General features: G+C 40.3%; 3 protein-coding genes across 6 annotated transcripts; 1 reads left to right on the top strand and 2 right to left on the bottom strand.

The window, feature by feature from the left end:
• The first annotated feature begins 1,947 nt into the window (after window positions 1-1,947).
• On the top strand, window positions 1,948-17,892 carry LOC108135425 (peroxidase). The gene is made up of 9 exons (XM_017256158.2): window positions 1,948-2,370; window positions 14,672-14,841; window positions 14,901-15,107; window positions 15,168-15,379; window positions 15,457-16,201; window positions 16,802-16,958; window positions 17,020-17,389; window positions 17,457-17,562; window positions 17,621-17,892. The coding sequence occupies exons 2-9, from the start codon at window positions 14,672-14,674 to the stop codon at window positions 17,727-17,729; spliced, it is 2,076 nt and encodes a 691-aa protein (XP_017111647.1). The 5' UTR covers window positions 1,948-2,370; the 3' UTR covers window positions 17,730-17,892.
• On the bottom strand, window positions 7,858-9,481 carry LOC108135431 (adenylosuccinate lyase). The gene has a single exon (XM_017256171.2). The coding sequence runs from the start codon at window positions 9,406-9,408 to the stop codon at window positions 7,963-7,965; it is 1,446 nt and encodes a 481-aa protein (XP_017111660.1). The 5' UTR covers window positions 9,409-9,481; the 3' UTR covers window positions 7,858-7,962.
• A 109-nt stretch (window positions 17,893-18,001) lies between the features above and the next one.
• On the bottom strand, window positions 18,002-21,647 carry LOC108149898. Of its 4 annotated transcripts, none has more exons than XM_041709656.1 (5): window positions 21,367-21,647; window positions 21,144-21,305; window positions 20,726-20,866; window positions 19,954-20,665; window positions 18,002-19,890 (listed from the first exon to the last, which is right to left on the bottom strand). In XM_041709656.1, exons 1-5 carry the CDS (start codon window positions 21,533-21,535, stop codon window positions 18,159-18,161), a joined length of 2,916 nt encoding a protein of 971 aa, XP_041565590.1. In that variant the 5' UTR covers window positions 21,536-21,647; the 3' UTR covers window positions 18,002-18,158. The 4 variants fall into 4 exon arrangements, with proteins under 4 accessions (XP_041565590.1, XP_041565589.1, XP_041565588.1 ...); XM_041709655.1 differs by having other exon boundaries at window positions 18,002-20,039; window positions 20,103-20,665; XM_041709654.1 differs by having other exon boundaries at window positions 18,002-20,665.
• Window positions 21,648-22,413: the final 766 nt, after the last annotated feature.

The following is a 22,413-nucleotide window of genomic DNA, read 5'->3' as shown; positions in this document are numbered from 1 at the left end:
ACTAAAACAAGAATAACTTTAAAAACGGATATGCATAATTACCTTACTCAATGCTCTGACATGATTAATTAGGCAGGAATTATCATTACAGGAACCTAATATAAAACTGGTTATTAAACTACTTTATTGCCATGTTTATTGGTTAACCCAGATACCTTTTACGTCTAACTCCATTTCGAATTGCAGACGTCAATCAGTCCACTTGCATAATACACGAACTGAGTTGGAAAATCAGCAAACATGATTTTCCATGATTGAAGAAGAAGTACCTAATAAACACCCACTGTAAGACGAAATCTAAGTGCAATAATACCGCCAAACCGTAAGTAACCATAAGATAACCATAAATTCAGCATCATAAGTGCATCCTAAAAGTCCAATCAGTGAGAGTTCAAAACCGGTAAGGGCGTGACTTGTCAAGTGCTCTTTTTGGGTGCACGTTGCGGGGGAAAACATTTGAAAATGTAAGTCACGCGCCTGTTCACCCAATATTCGGATCTGTGAAGTCACATGTTTCAAGGCTCCAACCGGTCGCTTGTTCGCCTGTACGGTAGACATATGTACGTTCACGTGTACTTACTTGTTAAAACATTGAAAATACAACATTTGTTCGCTACAGATTCGGAATTTAACTTTTCGAGTTTGTCCAGTTGCAGCCGATGCCCAATTGTTTCGCTTTCTGCGGCGGTTTTGCCAATTAGAACGAATTAATTTTGCAATTACGCGCCACGCACAAACAGGTCCACGGGTTATTTGAGTTTAATAGACGGTCAAACCGAATCAATTATACACAAATATTATTGTAACGAACAAGCAGAAACCGAACAAGTTATGAGTGATACCTGATTTTTTGTCAACCTTTGTTACGGATAGGACTTTTAATCGATCGGTAATGCATCTGACAGATACAATTGTGTGTGAACGTAATGTATCTAATGCTAACCGTTTTTTCCATGCATGTTGAATTTTTCCATGCCACAATGTTGGCTACACATTATACGGCTTGTTAATGTCGACAGTAATTACTAACTGTTTGGTGATTTGGTAATACGATTGATTTAGACAGCAGCAAACATTCCCGGCCATAAATACTTGAAACGTTTAGCTCGTTTCTGTTGGGCGCTCTTCTGTGAAAATAACAGGCAGACTGTCGTATGTTGATGGATTGAACCCATCTAAAACACAAACGAATATTATAGAGACTTCGAGTTTAAAATTAAAGTATTATCTTTAGATTTATTTGATCAGTATAAAGTAATTAAAATGCATAGAGTAATTATAACGCTGTTAGTTTCATGGTTTATTTATATTCATCTTTTGGCTTTCAACACACTACTGCATTTCTTAATTTTTGCATTCCCACAAAACTTTGTTGGGCGTCGTTGCAGATGTCGCCATTTTTTGTACATTAAGCTCTAGGACGGCCTCAATGTTTAATTAATGAAAACAATTAGCCATAACGACGGTCACGCAGAGCCAGTGACACACACAAGACGTTGCTTTCGAAACATTTTCGAAAGAAAAGCTTTCTAGGTCACCACTGGGTGACCACGTTACAGAAGTAGGCACTTAAAAAGGTCACGCGATGGCTGATCCCCATTGCCACCTGAGCGCTAAAGACCAATAACCAATAACATTAAGCACACGTTAAACATGCCCAAGATATGCAAGTCCTGGCCAAAAACGACAACTGTCCGAACATAAATTACATAAAGCATAAGGCTGTGTTTTCAATAGCGCTATTAAATTGGAGCAGAGAGCAAAAAGCGGGCAGAGGTTTTTGATTTACACACTCGCAGACACAAGTACAGTGGAACCGGCCTGCTCTCCGCGGATATGCGGCTGGCAAACGCTAACGCTGTAGCTACTTTTTTAGCGTTTGCGCAGGCGCAGCGCGGCGCATTCGTTATAAAAGGCCCAAATTCAGCGGCAGCGCAGTTAGTTCGCCTTGGGCCTTTGCCACAGTTAACCAACCGATCCGAACCACAGTACCGATACAGTACAGCACCAATACATTGTGCATATCCAATTTAATCGTCCACGTATTAGCGCTTAGCCCTCGATTTTGGTGGGCAGGTGCAAAACTGCGACCAGTGGCTGCGGCGGCTAATTAAATAGTGAACTGTTTTCACGTCAATAGTAATCGCGAAAACCAACATAATTCAAAGCAATTTGCTCACCTCAGCGTGGAATTCGCGATTGCGCACTCGAAATTGGTGGATTGTAAATACGGTGTTTGCGTACCACGAGGGAATACCCCTCCGGCCCCTTCACCAAAAGCGTAAGCAATAAAAGTGAAAGAACTACATTGTCTTCGCAAACAAACTGTTGATTAATCGTCGGGAGAAAGGATATTCGCTTGAAGCTACTGTAAGTATAGTTTCTGTGAAAAGTGCGCTAACGAAATTTTGTAGCGCGAATATACACAATCATTTGATGACCTAAGAAGTCTGCGAAAAATCTACGATTTCCAAAACATTTAAATTTAATAAAATAAAGTCTCTAAACAAGACAAGAAATGCATATTATCCAATAATTTTAAAAACCTTAAAAACATTTAACAATAAAAAAAATAAGTGGGACAAATATAGTCAAATGTTTTCCTTTTTTTGCAAATAAAAAATAAACTTTGAGGTCTGTGCTTTATTAGACTTTTATTAGCATGTTAAGTATTGTGGCAATACATTTTTTTCATTGCAAGCCAAAAGATACTAAGCAACATTTAAAAAAACAAGAAAATAAGTGAACATTAATTATTTTGGTTTGATTAAAAATTCAAAATAAAAAAAAAACACCAATATTGAAAAATATATTGGTTTTGTTTTCTAATTGTTTTTCTTTAAAGCGTAAGACTTAAAAAAATGATATTCGCTTGAAGCTTAAATATAGCATGACAGTTAACCAAACTGCTTAAAAATATTTAACAAAAAACAGTTAGTTATTTATTTTACATTACATTTTATATATTTGCGACCAAGGACTTACAGGACTTTATTAGCATGTTTAGTTAAACATCTTCTATTTTATTTTTAATTATTTTTCTTTGCATACCATAAGTAAGAACACAAAATTTTTAAAATCAATATTTTATTTGCATGAAAAAAAGTGAAAAGATTTGAAAAATAATGTTTTTGTTTTTAGGTTTTTTCCTTTGCAAGCTATAAATCGTTTACAGAACGTCATAAGTTCTATTAAATAAATGAGAAAAAAAATTTATGGTTTTTTTTCTGCAAATGAGAAACCACAATTGGAATACATTTTATTTTATTTGGCAAAAATAAGGTCACCAAAATGGAAAATTACGACCAACAAAAAAATTGATTTGCATCAAAGCGGATTTGTTTAAATCCAATTTCCAGTGATTGCCTTTAATGAATTAAGTCGGAGGTTAATTAGATTTATCTGCAATTTGAAAATTAGAAACCGCATTTGCGCACAGTTTCTTTTATGGTTTAAGGGCGCACTGATTTCAAAAAGTCATTAAATCTATCAATCAACTTTAATGGCTTCAAATGATTTAAGTCCAATGGTAATTATTTTAAAATTTAAAATCTCAATTGCAAATAGTTTATTTTATTTGCTAAAGATATTTAATGATACGGAATTACGCTTACGTTTGTTCAAATTACATGAATCTCTTAACAGCTTTGGTTTTGGAATGAAATGATGGTAATTAATGGCAAATTATGAAGCTCAATAGCTGTACGTACTTAAAGCACGTACCGGTTTGCAAGACTGCTCTAAATTACACATTTTAACAAAGATTACGGTCAAACGTTGTTTTTAAAAACCACTTCGTGCCTCAGCAGTAAACAACTGACCCAAGCATTGCGTTGAAAGTAACAAATGTTTTAATTACAAGCAAGACAATTATTTTGAGATCCAATGCGAGCGACCTTCAGTTTTCCGTTGCGGGTCTTTCTGCAAAGGTTTCCAGTCGACCAAAAACAAAAAATAAAAACCAAATACCAAATACCAAAAACCACATTGATCAGCACCCGCTGCGGCCTTTGAATGGCTCGAATTGATTTCTATTTATTGCATTCTAAATTCGGTGTTTGTGATACGGCCACAGTACTTTGATATAAATCTCCGACTCTGACAGCTGTGATATATGCTCTACGTGATGGACAATTCATTTTCCTTTCTTCTAACCATTAAGCACTCGGTAAATTATTCATCTAGAACAATTAAATCGATCATTTGTATCCGGTTTTCGATCGTTCATGAATTACTACGCTTACGGGCTTTACTTTCTCTCGCGATTGGAATCTTAAGCCTGTTATGCAAACGCAGCCAATAGTGACGTGTGCCTTAATACTTTCATATATTTCATTGCATCTTGCACTTGCCATTCACCTGCTGGTCTTAACGGCTATGCTTTTTCTGAGCTGCCATTTAGCTCAAAACCCAGAAGTCATTTACGATCTTTGGGCCGCAGGTATGTAAATCTGTGCAGGCGACTTGGCAGGTGGTTGTATCCGTCTTTGTCGGTCGATCTCACATAAAATTAAATTATTGAATGGGAAATAATAAGACCTGCGCCTCGAGTCACGACACCTCCCAACAATGGCAATGATTAGTTTTGGGAACTGCTATATAAATCATCCGAAAACAAGAAACACCATTTCAATTAGTTAAGTTGCACATAATTGGAACTTATGTGCATAATTCACTTCTGGGTTCAGTTTAGTCATACCTGTAATTAGGCCAATCCAGTTACATTAATGAATTCAATCCAGAATTGCGTGAGCAAACCAGCAAAAAAAAAAATCTTAAAAATAAACTCGTGCCACTACAAAGTAAACCAGTTAATTATCCAGAGATATGTCTAAAACACAGATAAAGCAACAAACTTCACCGGCTTATGCCCAATTAAAAACAATATTTTGTGTGCACTTATTACGCATTTAAATGGCTAAAAATAGCTTGAGAAACGTAGCCACTGGTCACCTAGAGAAGTGGGCGTTTTTACGGGCGTTGCACTCGAGCTCGTTCATAAGTTGGCTTGCCAAACCGAAGGCACAGCCTGCAATCGCATTGGACTCTTTCATGGCAGACAGAGCGGCGCGTGCGCACCTCATATGGCGGGCTCGGGCTGTTCGCCCAAGAACCACCAGCTCGGCCAATTATTGCAATTACCCGAACGAATTAAACAATCGCATATTTAATTAGCTGCGGAGTTTGTGGAATGTGGCTGATGAGCACATACTTTCAAAATATGTGGGCCTTTGCCACAAGGCTCAGGATTATCTTAAAGGCATACGTTATCCATTTAAACAATATAATTTAAAGATTTCTAAACAGTATCGTTTAAATCTGAAATATAATAATATTAAACTTCTTTGTCTAAAATAAACGATTAATTCTTAGAAATAGCAATGGGAATAGCCTAGAGTATTAAGGTCATACGCAAATAAAAAATTGGTTTAACCATTAATTAAAGAGGGCAAGGCTATTATATTTTTAATCTAAAATAAAACGGATTTAAACAAATTTCTTATTTTAGTTGTTAGGAATAGTTTTGTTGCAATTCGCGACATACGTATAACGTAAGACCATAAACAATATTATTTACGATTAGACATTTTAATTAAAAATCAACTAGAAAACTAAACAAATTCGAATAGAAAAACACCTGCCTCGTGTTAAATTTTAAAGTGCATCTGCTTAAGTTTTTTTTATTATATATTTGACTATTTAATGCTGTTCAATGAAAATAAACCTGCACTAACTCATGTTATGGTCAGCAATAAAAGCATTTTACGCGCTTTGTTACATATTTAAATTCCTATTTCATAACGCATTGGCGACGACGGGTGGTAATGCGAGATGATTGCCATGACTTAATGCCCAAAGCGGTCGGCGAACTGCAGTTGATCCAATCGCTTCCCGCCAATCTGAATGCAATCGGCGATTCGGGCTCAACCAGTTTCAAACCATTTCACCTCCAGCCAAACTCTGGAGTCTCTGAATTCGCCTCGATTTCGGTGGCGGTGTCGATATCTGTTTCAAAGTCAAGGTCTCCGTTCAAAAACGAAAACAACGCTGTTGCAACGGTCAACGGCAGCAATTGGCAACATGGTCCGTCCATAATTGGCCCCCATTACCACTTCAGTTGGTCCGTAGCCGCTTGTCGGTTAGCTGATTCACGGGGCGTCTGTCATAGTTGGCGGCACGACTGGCTAACGAAGCCCGAGATTAGCTTCCTTGCTCTCCGGTTTTCCACAGCACAGACACCATTATAATCCAACAGACATCATAATATCATAATATCCAGTCCCAGGCAAGAAGGTCGCGAACGATTAATGGCGATGGGAGTGCGATGAAATAAGGGCGGCGGTCTTTGAATAGATTGCGTGAAAGCATATCCAGAAAAACGAGCCGACATTGCAGTAACACATTTTTGAGTGCGATATAATGAAGAAATCGCACATACATATGTACATATGCACATATCTCGCGTGCCCCACGACGAATTGTCTTTGGTAGCTTTAGCTTCCGTTTTTCATATTGCAAGAGTTTTCCCTGCTCTGGTTGGCATTGTCACTGCCGTATTTTGCGTGCCAACCGGACCATTGTAATTACATTAGATTTAATTGCAGCCAGTCAATACAATATTCAACCAGGTAGCGGATCATAAAATGCTGCCTTGTCTCCGGTGTATTTATATTTCTTTGTTTTACATGGCGCGACACTAAGCCCAATTAGTCGAAGTGCTTGTCTCACATCGTTCGCACAAGTGCAGCACACGTTCGGCTCATCATATCATAGCCATCATAGCCATCGCAATCAGTCCAACCGAAAAGGAAACTTGATGCCAGTTGTCGTCAGCTTGATTAAATTGTTATGCCTTCCAATTGCAGACAAGCAAATCTATTAACAGCTCATAAACAAGCACAGAAAAGCCAATTTCAGCTTGCTACCTAGGGAAAAAACTTAAGGAAATTCTCTACTTTTCAGTTTTTTGAAATTCTCAAACAAAAGTGTTACTTTCATATATAGTTGTCTCTATAATAATATAGAACTTGTTACTTAAGATGTTTAGTTAGTTATAAAATATTAAATTTATACAAGTTAAACTTTAATTCTTTCTTGAATATAATTTTGGGAATGCAGTTTTTTTTTTTAAATTTGAATGTTTACTTCTATTATAGCTTACAAAATAATAAATGTTATATTATTAATATAATACACACATTTAAAAACGTTGAATATATTGCATAATCTCCCTCCAAATCAGTTTCCATTTTTACACTGTAAGTATTATCTGTTTTGAATACAGTCAATTAAATGTGATAATTCATTTAGCAACAGCAACAGTTAAACGACCTCTTGGCGATGCGCTTTTGATAAGCTTACTTTTGTTGCACATTTCATTTTATAGGGTCGTATACTTTTAGTTTCATATTACTTCAAAACAATCTTAATTGTGGAAACTGATCATAAATATGAGATATATCATCCAGCTAACAACCAGTAGCAACTGCCTAAGAAATGCGACTCCCAAGAGAATTCTCAGCACTTGGCTATGTTATATGTTTATATGTTGTATAATTAAAAGTAAAGCAACAGCATGAGACCCAGAGACCTACTGTGCTGGCAGCATTCGATTCGAGTCGTGATATGTCAGTCCGAGTGGCGAAAGGCAAAGCCAAAGCCAAAGGCACAGGCGGCAAATATTTTTACTCAGATCAAGAACGTCGGCTCGATTTCGATTCGATTCGAGGCTTGTGGTTTTTGTTTTTGTGTGTGTGTTTTTTTTTATATTAATTGTAAATAAGCTGGCAAAACAAAAACAGAAAGACAAATCACGACGGGGGTCCCACTGCCATCGACCCATTGAGTCTATTGCGATAATGTTGACTGCATCAGCAGCTGACGCAGTTGATTAGGTGCGAATGTACGTGTGTATTTACGAAATCAAAGTTTGGAATTTAAACAGGGCAACATAAAGGGGATCTAAATGTTCAACTTGACGTCCTGAACGCTCTTCAAGGCTTCGGAGTAGCGTGCCAGCACGGGTTCCACCTCCTCCCTGACAAACTCGCCGACCTGGTCGCTGGCGCGTCCAGTGAAGGTCGTGGCATCCAGTATGGTATCCAGCTGCTCCAGGATGGGCGAAAAGTACGGGTCCTTACGCACTCGATCCACCAGATCGTTGTCCTTGCCGTGCTGCTTCACCTGGGCTCCGGCCTCCTGGGACAGCACGCGAATCTTCTCGTGGCACACCTGCCGATCTCCGCCCGCCTTCACCATGGCCATGATAATGTTCTCCGTGGACATGAAGGGCAGCTCCTGGGCAATGTGCCTCTCAATCACCTTGGGATAAACGACCAGTCCCTGCGAGATGTTCAGCAGAGTGAGCAGAGCGGCATCGGCAGCCAGAAAAGACTCCGAAAGGGTCAACCTCCTGTTCGCCGAGTCGTCCAGGGTGCGTTCCAGCCACTGAGTGGCATGCGTGTTGGCGGCACTGCTGAACAGGGTGATGAGGTGACGGGCCAGGGCGCAGCAGCGCTCCGAGCGCATGGGGTTCCGCTTGTAGGCCATGGCCGAGGATCCAATCTGGGTGCTCTCGAAGGGCTCCTCGAGCTCCTTGCGAGAGGCCAGAATGCGCAGATCGGAGCACATCTTGTGGATGGTGGTGCCCAGGCTGGAGAGGGCGGCCACGATCTCCACGTCCACTTTCCGGGTGTAGGTTTGCCCGGTCACGGCATAGGCCTTCTTGAAGCCGGCCAGTTCGGTGACCAACTGGTCCAGCTGCTTCACCTTCTCGCCATCGCCGTTGAAGAGCTGCAGGAACGAGGCCTGCGTCCCAGTGGTGCCCTTGACGCCCCGGAAGCGCAGATCCTCCAGGCAGCGGGACAGTGCTCGCTCGTCCATGATCAGGTCCTGGATCCACAGACAGGCTCGCTTGCCCACCGTGGTCAACTGGGCCGGCTGCAGGTGGGTGAATCCCAGCGTGGGCTGATCCTTGTAGCTCTGGGCGAACTGACTGAGTCGGGCTATCACGCTGGCCACGCGCGGCAACAGCAGCTTGAGGGCATCCCGCAGCACAATAAGATCCGTGTTGTCACCCACGTAGCACGAGGTGGCACCCAAATGGATCACCGGAGCGGCGGCTGGGCATTGTTTGGCGAAGACATGGACATGGGCCATCACGTCGTGGCGCGTGAGTCGCTCCTCGGCCGCGGCCGCCTCGAAGTCGATGTTGTTGATCTGCTGCTCCATCTCGGCGATCTGGGCATCGCTGATCTCCAGTCCCAGCCTGCTCTCCGCCCTCGCCAGCCACACCCACAGCCGTCGCCAGGTGGAGAACTTGTTCTGGTCGCTGAACAGGAACTGCATCTCCTTGCTGGCGTACCGGGTGCTCAGCGGCGACTTGTAGCCCTCGTAGTTGCTGGCCATCTTTGGGGGATTATCCTCTAGCAGATTAATAAAACCGTAGGTAAATTAAACGTAATTGCAGGCGAAGAGCCGGAAAACAACTGTTGCTTAATGAGCGGTTCTCACATGTGGCGCAGCAGTGTGACCGCCGGCAGGGCGCTCAAAGATACCGAACGCTTCACATACCGAAATATACCAATTATGGCTTCGAATTTAAAACGTTGTTTAAAAAAAAAACAATGTAACCGAAAATAATCACTTTTTACAGTTTCATGGGCCGTTATGTTGAAGTGTTCAACAAACACATTAGTCATAACAAAATAGTATTTAAAAAATAAGGATTGGTCAATAATATCTGCAATTTTGTGAAGTTTATACAGCTTAACTTAATATTTTGTAAACTCCAAGGTTTCTATATACATAAACCAAGTTAATTACAGTATTTTAGCTATAAACACCGAAAATAAGTTATTATTTATCACCGCTTTGTTAAGGGGGTTTTATTATATTTTGTATTAATAATCATTTACCTATCAAAAACCAGAAAATTCGATTATTAAATATCAGCAGTGAACTTAATGCTGTTTTTGACTAGAAAATCGCAATCCAGGGAATTAATTTAAAAAGCTTAGATAATTAAATTAACTTATTGAATAGGTTTGATTCATTTAAAAATCAATCAAAACCGAATAAAGTCAGCACATATTTATTGGGTAATTTGGTAAACATAGCACATTAAAAACTTGTCGTAAAACTAAACTTTAAAAGAGAAGACAGATATTTATTACAGATAAAAACTTCATCATCCGAAACTAGTTATGACTAGTAATTTACAAAAAACAAAACATATACAAAAAAAAAAAAAACATAAAACACCGAGTAAAATAAATTTTGCTAGATATCTAAACTAGTTTTTAAGAGTTGACAAGATAAAATTCTCTTTTGCCAATATGCTGAAATTCGTTGCGCCATAAGATAAAAATCAGTTTTAAAGCGATTGTCACCAAGTAGCCGGTAAAATTCATTAAGATCGCTAAAATGCGAAGCACTTGATGGACAATTTTAATTTGCATCGGGCCAAAACATAAAAAATAACTACACTCCAAAACTAGTTACCACTTGGAACAGAACTGGTCCACCGAAACGGACGCAAGACGGTAAAGAATCAATTAGTGCGTCGCATCTATGGCGATTGCAAATTGCATTTGGCATGTGTGAAAACATCCAAATGGCTGCCAAATTCGGCGGACAGACAAATATTCGCCGGCCAAGTGGCCAAGTGGGCAAATGAATAAGTGACCAGGCGAAGTTCCAAGAGCGTGGGCCTGGGCACGAGATCTCGATCCCCTCGAGATCTTGTGATCTAACTGGTTACGTATATCACACGATTTGGCTTTGGCTATAAAATCGCATATCGCATATTGCATATTGACAGCGTTTTGACAAAAAGCTGGCATTGCCTTGCATAAATTTTGATCTGAAACAGCACACACACACACACACACATACACATTTTGTAATTAACGCGCGGATTTCGAGTGTTGCGACAGCCGGGGGCCCGTAAAACAAAAATTCCAGAGCAACTGTCAGGCTTCTGATGGGCCAGCGCAACTCAAACCCCGGGCGCCACTTTTAGGTGCCAGACGCTTGGGACACTTTCCTTTTAAATGGCAATGGCCATTTCAATTAGTGCTTGTTACTGAATCGGTCGGACAAATCGGAATGTCCTCGATTAATGTGCACGCCACGTATTCGTATTCCCGGCGCGTTTTTCATGCCTCTGTCTCCTTCGTGCTCCGATTGCAATGATGTTGTCGCTTTCCGGTTATAGTGCACGGCTTATATGGATATAGTCATATAGATATATATATGTATATATATATGGTCCATAGTCAGCCAATAAATCAATCACGGCAGCGCGGCGTCCCATGGACTATTTTACACTTTAATGATCAGCAAATAGCTCGGGATATGAATTCGTTTTTAATTAGAAGTCGTTAAAGTTGTAAAAAATTTGCTCGCGATTTCCAATTTTGGCTCTGGACCTGGCCAAGTTAGCCACGCCTTTGATGGAAGTTCGGTTTTGGGTGCACCTGCGCATATAAGTGCATGGCTCCATTACGTATGGTCTATGTCAATCACGAAATTATCCAAAGATAAAGAGTGCACAAGAGTATGTATGGACATGGCCAAAACCAATTGGGCCCTTTCCGTCAACATGACGCAACGCTTTTATTTTCCTCAATCGATCTTTTGTTGCCGAGTACTTAAAAAACCATAACTCACTCTTTGGTATGCGCTCTTAATTTAGAGAAAGTCAATCAAACACAATCATAAATCATAGTTTGCAGACTTCGGAGTCGTACAACTTTGTTTTATTATTTATGGTTTCAACCAAAAATGTAGTTGTACTAAAAATACTTTAATGGTTAGTCTGGCCGATTCTTTTTTTCAAACTTTCGGCCTACAATTTGTGCCTGTAGGTAATAGTTTCAATAAAAATGTAAAGACTGTGACGAAATTAGGGACTAAAATTATTCAAAGAAGTTGGAGTAATAAAAAATTAAAAAAGGTAAGGTGGCAAGGTAAAAACAAGGGTTCACAAAGCAATTCTTATTTTATTAAAGTGATTTTTTATCTGTTCATTTAAAGTTCATACATATAAAGAGGATCATTAAAATCGTACCATTTCTGAAGGTACCAAATTTGAATAACATTTTTTGCGGAGAATTCAAATTTAAAATATAAAACATATTTAATCATTTTCCATTTCGCTTTTAGTTGTAAAATTTGTTCATCAATTCATGAGATGCCGATCTTATTTGGTCAATTATATTTGTACCTTCATAAATTGTATGGATTTCTAAACTCAAAAATGAAAGGTTTATTTTCTTCAAATAATCCAAAGTTCTTTAAGTCATGCCTTCGCTTAAAGAATTTGTGGCCATTGTGGTTGCTAAGCAATATATGCATGCATTAATTTTTTAGAAAGGGACTGCATGGTCAGATCGGAGTAATGTTGATATGTCAGCACCATTCTTGTGACCATTTTAAATGATACATGTGCATCTAAACGATCCAAATATCGTCTAGATGTATTCTGTTACAGATTTGAGCGATAGCAATATCAGATATTTTTATGTCCCAGTTAATCGTGCTTAGTTGCGGCTCATTAAGATCAACAATGTAGATGACGGCCCTGACCAACGGCTGCTGTTTTCTGTGCTAACTTGCATATGGATTGCCTTGGCGTGTCCGCCTGAGACTGCAATTCAAAATCAAATTGAGACTCGAGTACGCGACGGCGCTTTTTCTTATTGACAAGCGGTGACGTTGGCGTTGCTGTTTTTAAAATCCAGCCAATCGTCGGTTCCAATCACTCGCTGACCCCATTTGAATTTAGAAACCCAAGAGATGCACTCAGCAAAATATTAAAAGTAAGTTGACTAGTTTTGTAGTCTAGACTACAATACAAAAAAAAAAACAAATTAATTTGTTAGCTTCAAAAGACTTATTTTCACATAACATAAAACATCTTAAGATATAAATAATATAAATTAACATAAGCAGTTTAATATAAATTTCATGATTATGATGAAGTTTAAAACACCAGTTTGGTATAGAAATTTTACAAACAAGTGAATTAACAAATGACTTCCAACCACTCCATTAAGTACTCAAGCACTTTTGTTAGAAGTGTAGGCGTGGGTTTCCTGGAGAGGGCCACCTCCAATCGACCGATCTGTTTGAGACTCAGGGTCCAGGAAAGTGTAAGACTCATGGCACGAACTCGAATTGTTGTCTGGTCCATTGTTCTGCACGGCATGGCAATTAAAACATTGTCAGAGGCTGGCTTTGTTTTATTTTGTGTGGTTTCTGCCACGGCGGCTGCCGCTGCCACTGCCGATGGATGCGGATTTGCATGCAAATGCAGCTGGCCTTTTGTGGAAAAGGTTGGGAATGACTTGGCTCAGTCGACAGAACGAACGGGGCCGCAGACAAATTCATTATGTAAAGCTAACCATTACTGTCGATTCGGTCGGTTTACATAAGTAGCTTGCAAATTGGTCAAATATGCCGTTGCCATAAAACAATTATGAGACTTTTCACGCTTGCGCGGCGAGCACTCGAATCTGAATCCATTTCATTGTGCTCAGATTTTAGCTCTTAGCTCGTTGTTTGGGTGTTCGGTTTGGGCCAATACCATATAGTATACATAATAGCCAGAAAGCTGGCCTGAGCAATGAACATGTTCGTACTAAAATGTCGCAATAAATAATAATGAATGCGCACCGAAAACGGTGATGAAACCAGTTGTGACCATATGTGAGCCAAAGGAGTCGGAGTCCAGATCGATCGGCTGCCGCAAAAAATGCAAAACGTTCCAGTTGTAGTTCACTTGCCGTCTGCAGCCGGCGAACATGAAATGTGTCCAATGTGTCCAACTTGTCCAAGTCGATGGTGTTGGCTCTAAGCAGCCGATGGGGTACATACAAAGTATGCTCTTTTGGCCAAGCGCAGAGGTACCTCTGCAAAAAGTTTGCTTTTTATGTGGGTTACCATACCTGCACCACGTAAATTGCCGAATGTGTTAGGTGTGCTAACAACTTTTTCCCATGTAGTTCAGGATGCCATATCGAAAGATTGTCGCTGGCCGTAAATGGCGCAGACCTTGGACTACAATATTCATGATTATTATGTCTTGTTTCGCACAGAAAAGGAAAATATATCACACATTTTGAATTTTTTATTGCGTTAAATTGGATTTGCTAAATATAATGCTATCATACTTTGGGACCAGTGCAAAGCACATTGAGGATTTAAGATAAATGGCAATTTTGGTGCTTTATAAATATTTTTGTAAATTCAGGAAATTTCAAATTCCAATCTGGTGTTAACAAAAGGACTACGAAATTCATTATTAATATGTCTTGCTTCAGACAGGAAAAGAAAAATAATAAATCAAATAATCAAGAGCTCCTGTAAAATGAATTTTACCTTTTTTAAAGCATTACATTTATTTAGCTAAGTTTTGAACTATTTAATAATGCTATCATACTTAGGGGCAAGTGGAAAGCGCTTTGAGGATTTATGTTTATTTACAATTTTGTCTTTACATAAACACATTTGAAATGTAAATTATTTTTTAAAAGAAAATCAAGATTACAATCAGGAAATTCTAATTATTCGTTTTCCTTTGTTGCTTTATGGTATTTTGGTATGGTATTTTGTCTTAACAGAGGACAAACCCTTACTTATTAGCACATTTCCTCTTCAATTTTAGATGATAAGGGCACGGGATCTTCTGCTCTTGGCCCTTTTGGGATTCGTCTCAAGTGCTCTAGGCCTAAAAGTATCCTCGGGCTACCATATAGTCCACAATCATCCTCAACCAGCTTTTCCCGATTATCATGGATTCAGTTACCTCCAGGGCTCAGCTCCCTATGTAATAGGGTAAGTCTTAGGAAATACCGCTCATAGTTTTGCATTAACAATGTATGAATTTCTCTTAGGAATAGCCTTCCCACGTCGCCCGCTCCCCAACATCCATTTTCGGCGCCTGCAAGTCCTCCGGTGTCGGCCTACGGCTACAGTTTTCCCACGGCGGGTCAAGTGTCGTGTGCTGCTCCTCCTGCAGTTTGTGAGAAGACTTCCTACCGTACGCTGGACGGATCCTGCAATCACCTGGAGCGACCTGGCTTGGGAGTGGCCAACTCCAGGTAATAACTAACTAAGTAACCTCCAGTGCGACATATTATTAGCAATAATGATTCCCTTAGGTATGGTCGCCTGATGACACCCAAGTATGCCGATGGCATATCGGCACCCACAAGATCAGTGTCGGGAAACGAACTGCCCAGTGCCCGACTGGTCTCCTTGGTGGCTTTCGGGGAGCAGGATGTACCCGATCCAGAGTTCACGCTGCATAACATGCAGTGGGGCCAGATTATGACCCACGACATGAGCATGCAGGCGGGAGGCACCCAGTCGAGTAAGTATCCTTATTAATATAAGTTGCCCTTAGAATGGTGTTAAACATCCCTCTATCCTATACACCACCTCCCACAGAGAAGCATCCCACGCGTTGCTGCACCGACGATGGACGTCTGATTGGCTTGGATACCGCCCACAAAACCTGCTTCGCCATTATTGTGCCGCCCCACGATCCAGCGTATTCCCAGGTGGGCACCGAGTGCCTCAATTTTGTGCGCACTCTAACGGACCGCGACTCCAATTGTCAGTACCGCGGCGGTCCGGCGGAGCAGATAACGGTGGTCACCTCCTACTTGGATCTCTCGCTGGTCTACGGCAACTCCATTCAGCAGAACAGCGATATCCGAGAGTTCCAGGGCGGTCGGATGATCGTGGAGGAGCGTAACGGCGCCAAGTGGATGCCACTTTCACGAAATGTCACCGGCGATTGCGATGCCGTGGATGCCAACGAGGTGTGCTACCGTGCGGGTGATGTGCGGGTCAACCAGAACCCGGGACTGGCCATCCTCCAGACGGTCCTGCTGCGTGAGCACAACCGCATCGCGGATCATTTGTCGGCCCTGAATCCCCACTACGATGATCGCACGCTGTTCCAGGAGGCGCGCAAGATCAACATTGCTCAGTACCAACAGATTAGTTACTACGAATGGCTGCCCATATTCTTGGGAGGCGAGAATATGCTTAAGAACCGACTGATCTATAAGGCTCCATCAGGCAGCTATATTAACGACTTCGATCATAATATCGATCCATCCGTGCTGAACGAACATGCCACGGCCGCTTTCAGATACTTCCACTCCCAGATTGAAGGTCGTTTGGAGTAAGTACATTTCTACGATAAAGTTCAAGGTTAAAACCTTAAGAGAGATTAGATTTAAAAGGCTTCCACTATCAAAGCAACTGTTTAAAGATATAAAGATATCGCTAGATAGCAACATTTTAGATAAAGCAGTAAAGCTTTTTTTAAATGCTCATGTACAAATTCGTTTGATAATATCCAAATTATAAACTTCTTGTGAAATCGATCAAAAATATGGAAACTACAAATGAGGGTTACATCTGAATTATTTTATCAATTAAAAGTTCCTCGATTTTTAAACTCTGCACAGCATAGTTTTAGTGCAGGGCAGTGGGCTTTAGCGTATATTACTTATACTTTCTTATTGCAGTTTGAAAAAAACAAACAATTAAATGTTTTATATAGATATCTTCGGAAGATATAACTTTAAAAAAGCTTAGATGCCATTCTTAGGATCTGCATTAAAGAGTCCATCATATTTTAAGTAAAATTAATTTTATGAATATTTTAATATATGTGTTTACCTTTGTTCCCAATTAATTTTGTTAATTTAATGAATAGAACATGTGTTTTTAATCTGTAAGATATATTGAAAATTTAATGTAAAAAATCTGATTGCAGCCTGCTGTCTGAGCTGCGACAAGTTCTCGGATCTCTGACCCTCAGCGACTGGTTCAACCGTCCCGGCATTATCGAGGTGGGAGATAACTTTGATTCCCTGACCAGAGGACATGCCACACAGCCTGAGGAGCTGACAGATATCAACTTTGACAAACAGGTTGGGAGCACAAACATCAAATGTGATTTACCTATCTCACCTATGGAATTTGTTTGTCTAGATCAAGCACTTCCTGTTCAGGAGGAACATGCCGTTCGGTTCGGATCTGCGTTCCCTGGACATTCAGCGCAATCGCGATCACGGTCTGGCCTCCTACAACGACATGAGGGAATTCTGCGGACTGAGACGTGCCCATTCGTGGGAGGAGTACGGTGACCTGATCAGTCCCCCAATTCTGGAGAAACTGAAGTCGCTGTACGAGAGTCACGAGGACGTAGACCTGACTGTGGGAGCCTCGTTGGAGGCCCACGTGGCCGGAGCATTGGCGGGACCCACATTCCTGTGCATCCTCACCGAACAGTTCTACAGAACCCGCGTGGGCGATCGGTTCTTCTTCGAGAATGGGGACAAGCTCACTGGATTCACTCCTGGTAAGTGAATTGAAAACCATTACTTTAAATAACATGAAAGTAAATGAGGAATCGTTTACCTCCATAGATCAATTGGAAGAGCTGCGAAAGGCGAGTATGGCTCGCCTATTGTGCGACAATGGCAACCACATTTCATCTATGCAGCCCGAGGCTTTCAGGACAGTTTCCCATGCGTAAGTAGAGCTTAAGTACATTTAATTGAATGTCTATGAACCTTACGATTTTTTCTAGGAATCCCATTATGCCGTGCTCAAATATTCCACAAGTCGACCTCACCAAGTGGATTGATCAAAAGCCATATGCCGCGGTAGATCCGTCCGCTCATTACGGAAAGAAGTGATCTCCGGCTCTTCGCTCGGCGATCTATTATTAACTAGTTGAATACAAAATACCTTTAGCCTAATCAGTAACATAAACTTAAATGCAATCACCCCTTTATCCCTTTGTATGATAATTCCCCAAACTGATGTACAGAAATAAAGCCCTTACCATTTAAAGACAAATGTTGCTTTTCTAGATACTGCTTGATATTAAAATGGAAATAAATAAAATAAATGATGGGATCAAACTTTTTAATAATTTCATAGTTTAATTTGTATTCCCTAAAATTGTATTCATATATTTAATACCCACAGCGACATAAATTGCTTATTGGAAATTACATAGCAATTTGTCAAACCAAGGCATATCAAAATTTATCTTCAAAGGCAATGGGCATATAAATTATATTATAAAAGATTATATTAATCTAGAACCGATCCTCCCGCGCTCAGACATCAAAGGTCTCATCTCCAGAATCATCCGAATTTTCAACTAATTTGTTGACATAGCGCACTTCGATAAACAAGATCTCTTTGAAATCCTTGGTAAGCGACACCATTGTGGGATAATCGATGGCCAGATAGCTGTTCGGATAATTGATGATCATATGTGGCACGCTCTTGAATTCTGACATTTTCATAAAGTCCAAAAGGGACCTGCCCCTGATGCTGTGATCCTGGCTATAAACATAAAGTCGACATCCGACATTCGAATAATCAAAGTCGGCTATGGCCAGCCAAAAGACATATATGGTGGCATGCTTCTCGTCGGGTGGATTTAGTGGATCCTTACCGGCTATTGTCGCGTGTGAAAGCTTCCGTTTTGCATGTTCTTCAATATCCTTTTTGGAAACCTGGGCGAACATCAGGAAACAGGGTATATGACCGGCGAAATAGAGAAGTTTCGAGGGCAACTCTTCGTTGAGAACAATCCTGGGTTGTGGCACTAAGCTGCGTGGCATCCTGTCCAGCAAAGCGATCACACAGATGCAGTAGATCTGCATGGGAGGATATGAGTCTGGATAGAAGAGCAAAACCATGCGATCCGTTAGCCAGAGCTCTTCTATGCGGCGACAGTGGTCAGTGAGAAAGTGGGCCATTAGGGTCTGCGAGTTTAGGCCGCTGAGACAACCCTGAATGGCACACCGAAAGTCGAGGGGTCGAACGCGCTCTTTATCGGGATAACGCCTGATACTCGAAGCCATGGGATTAATGGCCAAAGCATCGGGTCGCGGCAGTACTCCTCGACGGTAAAACTCCTTTAATGAGTGCAAATTGGGCGTCCGCATCACCACAGTGTTCTCTAGGCCGGCCCGCTCCTTGGCATAGCTGATGGGCTCATCGAAGAGCTGTTTGACGCGACTCTCGTGTTGCAGGGCCCAATCCATTAGTTTTAAGTAATTGATTCGATCCTTGAACAACCGACGATCTCGCTCCTGCTGATAATGTTCCACCATCGAAACGGCAAAGCGACACCTGAGCAAAAATCTCTCCTTCGACGGTCGTCTTTCGGAGATGGCCCGATGGTAAAGCACCCTAAAGTAGGACGTCACCATCAGGTGGGCCATCTGGCATGTGAAGCGTATTTGACCCTGATCAGGTCTGTTTACGCGATTTATATACCTAATTATGTCATTGTCTAGCTGGGTATTGGTAAAGGACTTCAGCTCTTCGGCGGGTAGTTTCTCTAAAAGATAGTGAGCCGGAAAGAAGCCCTCGTTGACGAACCAATGGAGGAACAGACCATCGTAAAGCAAACGCTTCCTGTAAAAGTGCACCAAATAGTTACAAATCCTCTTCTGGCCCTCGATCTGGCCGTTCTTAAAACGCATCCTGGACACCCAATGGAGAATCTGGAGGGTAACGCTATCCAGCTCAAAATAACTCCTGAAATCGCCTTTCAAAGGTATGTATTTCACATTCGGGACTTCCAAATCGTCTGCAGGAGTTCTTTTCACCTGCTCTCGGCGTTTACTTAACATTGTTTTTGGTAAACCTTTTGGTACTCTACAACGCAGGCCAAATTTCTTTTTCCCACACAATTCCGTGCCTTTTCTTACATATAATACTTTCAGTTGAGGTTTTTCGGACACACCCATGCAGGAATTAAAAGTTTTCGCCGGTTGTTGGGCATCGTAATATTGGGTGCAAATGGAAGGAGCTTTCGGCGATGCAGGCAAACTGGAGGTGACGAGGGAACTGAGATTAGTACTTGATGGAGTCTCGCCCATTGGATTACTTAACCCTGATGTGCTGGTATGATAGGTCCTGGCACTTTCAAAATCGATTTGCTGTTCTATTTCCAAACTTTTATTTTGGGCATCTTGGAGCTGTAAACTGGATTTATTAAGGCTTTCTCTTCGCTCGAGAGTGGGTAAGTAGAATGCCTTTACCGGATCCTTGGGAAGTACCAGATGGTGCAATTTTTCCTGACTCCTCAGGCGTTTGCTATCCATTAGAAGGTTCTTCAATCTCTGACCCCGGTCTATTGCCTCGATGGGTTTGTTGATCAACGAGCAGCTTGAAACTGTGTTTTTTGGACTTTCCTCAGCTGTCTTGGGTACCACAGTATTTGGGATGCAACGCGGTATTACGATCTTTCGGTGTCGAACATTCAAGATTTTTCGCATTAGGAAAGGTTGTTGCTCTTCCGAAATCTTAGTAAAACTATTTTGAATGGGTGAACAATGATGTGTTTGCTCGATTTGCTCGGCCCTTAGGCATCTCCTATGACTTTTGAAGGCCTCATCGAACTTTGGGTGGACCTTTATTCTCACAATTGGTACATAGGAGTACTTCCTTTGAAGCTCCTCTCTGATCTTGTTCTTATTGTTCAGATCTATTAATGGTTCCTGTACATTCCCTTCCTTCTTTTGTTTCTTTCCTTTTTTGGTTTTCTTATTATATCTTTCAAAATTAATGACTTTCTTTTTATATTTCGTCAATGCTGGAGATCCTATTATCAGTGGAAAAAAAATCCTAAGACTTTGGGGAGGGACAAACGAAGCAAACTCACCTAAGCGTCTGATTTCAGTCAATGTTGTTTCCTCCTTTCTTGGGACCTCATAAACAGGATTTACAAGAATCGGGCTATTGACGATTGAAGATGCCTTTTCGTCTGAAGATTCTCTGGCTAGACCCTGATCTTTAGCTTTTGCTGTATTAAATAAAGTTGATTAATCACTCGTATTTACTCCAGAATTCATAAAAATGCGAATGGAACAAATGCCTAAAAAGTCATAAGCCATATAAAGTTTGAGTTATTATAAAATAAGTAATTGAAGTTGAGTTATTATTAAAAGCTCTGGCAAATTCTGAGTCACAAACAAATAAAAAAAAATTGCTGGACAATCCTAATGCTTAATTTTTGCCATACAAAAATAAATATAGATATATGTATATGTATATATATTTTGGAAATTTTACTCACTTACCGGGTGGGTTCGAGTCCTTGTAGAGCACAAAATCGCAGTTTGTGTTAAAGAAGTCATCTTTGTAGGAGTTTGGTGAGATCTGGATTATATTTTTGACCCGCGTGGTGTTGTCCTTGATTGTCAGCCGTTTTGGATCTTTGTCCGCAAATTCTGAGAATCCGTCTATAAGTTCATGAAAACACTAAAAAATATAAATATATTAATTTGTATTTAAACCGATTACCTTTCTTTGGGGTCTCTTTCATTTTGACAGTATAATCTGTGAGTTTTTCCCAACCCCTTTCGATTCCAGGTCCGCCAATGGAATAATCACGGACCGTGTTGGCTCGAAATCTGTCAATTTGCTCCTTTCCGAACTCGCAGTCAATATCGAGTTCTGGCTTCAAACTCATCTCCAGCAATGGATAATATGATTGGTTACTTACAGGAACGAGCAATCCAATTTTTTGGAATTATAGAGCTCAGATTTTATTCGTACTGCTCACTAACTGGACTGGTTGTACTGTTTTGGATCCTTAATACGAGGACTGACAGTAACTGTGTATTTTTCATGGCGCACCTGATATGTTAAGGCACATCAGCATAAATCTCACTCAATTATTTTTGTTCGTGTATATATATATATATATATATATATATATATATATATGCATTATATTAGTTTTTATTGTGCAATTTATTGAACAAGTTAATAATGACTTACAAAGATATCAGAACTCTGTAGTTGTTAAAATTGAGAGCTCACTATTTTGCTGTTATTTAAGATTAACACATATTAACGGTAATTATAAGTACTATTTTAGTGAAGCTGGGAAGATAAATAGCATTATAAGTATCCTTCAATGAAATAATTGTTTAAGATGTAAAATAATATTAATTTTTCATTTAAGTAATAAAGATTTTTATTTCTTTAATGTATATTAAAGTATGTATTTTAGTTTACAATTTTTTTATTTATTGGTTTAAGAATGAAATTTAAAAAACTTATGATTTTTTGAGACAGTTTGTGTTTGCATTATTAAAATGGCGTAAAAAGCGGACACATTGCAAGTTTGCGCCAGCTAACACTATGTGTACAAACTAATGATTTCGAAACAATTATAATGCACTACATCATATTGCAGTTAAAGTTATAGATATAATTGAAACTCCAGGTCCAATAAACGTTTCGAACAACTTAAGAAGTATGAATTTGCGTGGGCATCTAATGAGCAAATGCAGAACAAAAGGCGGGGAACTAGCAATCAGATTAACTTTGAAGTTCAAGAGC

This window comes from Drosophila elegans, unplaced genomic scaffold, assembly GCF_018152505.1.
Source record: "Drosophila elegans isolate 14027-0461.03 unplaced genomic scaffold, ASM1815250v1 contig_476, whole genome shotgun sequence".
Taxonomy (NCBI): domain Eukaryota; kingdom Metazoa; phylum Arthropoda; class Insecta; order Diptera; family Drosophilidae; genus Drosophila; species Drosophila elegans.
This window is presented reverse-complemented; position numbering and strand designations above follow the sequence as displayed.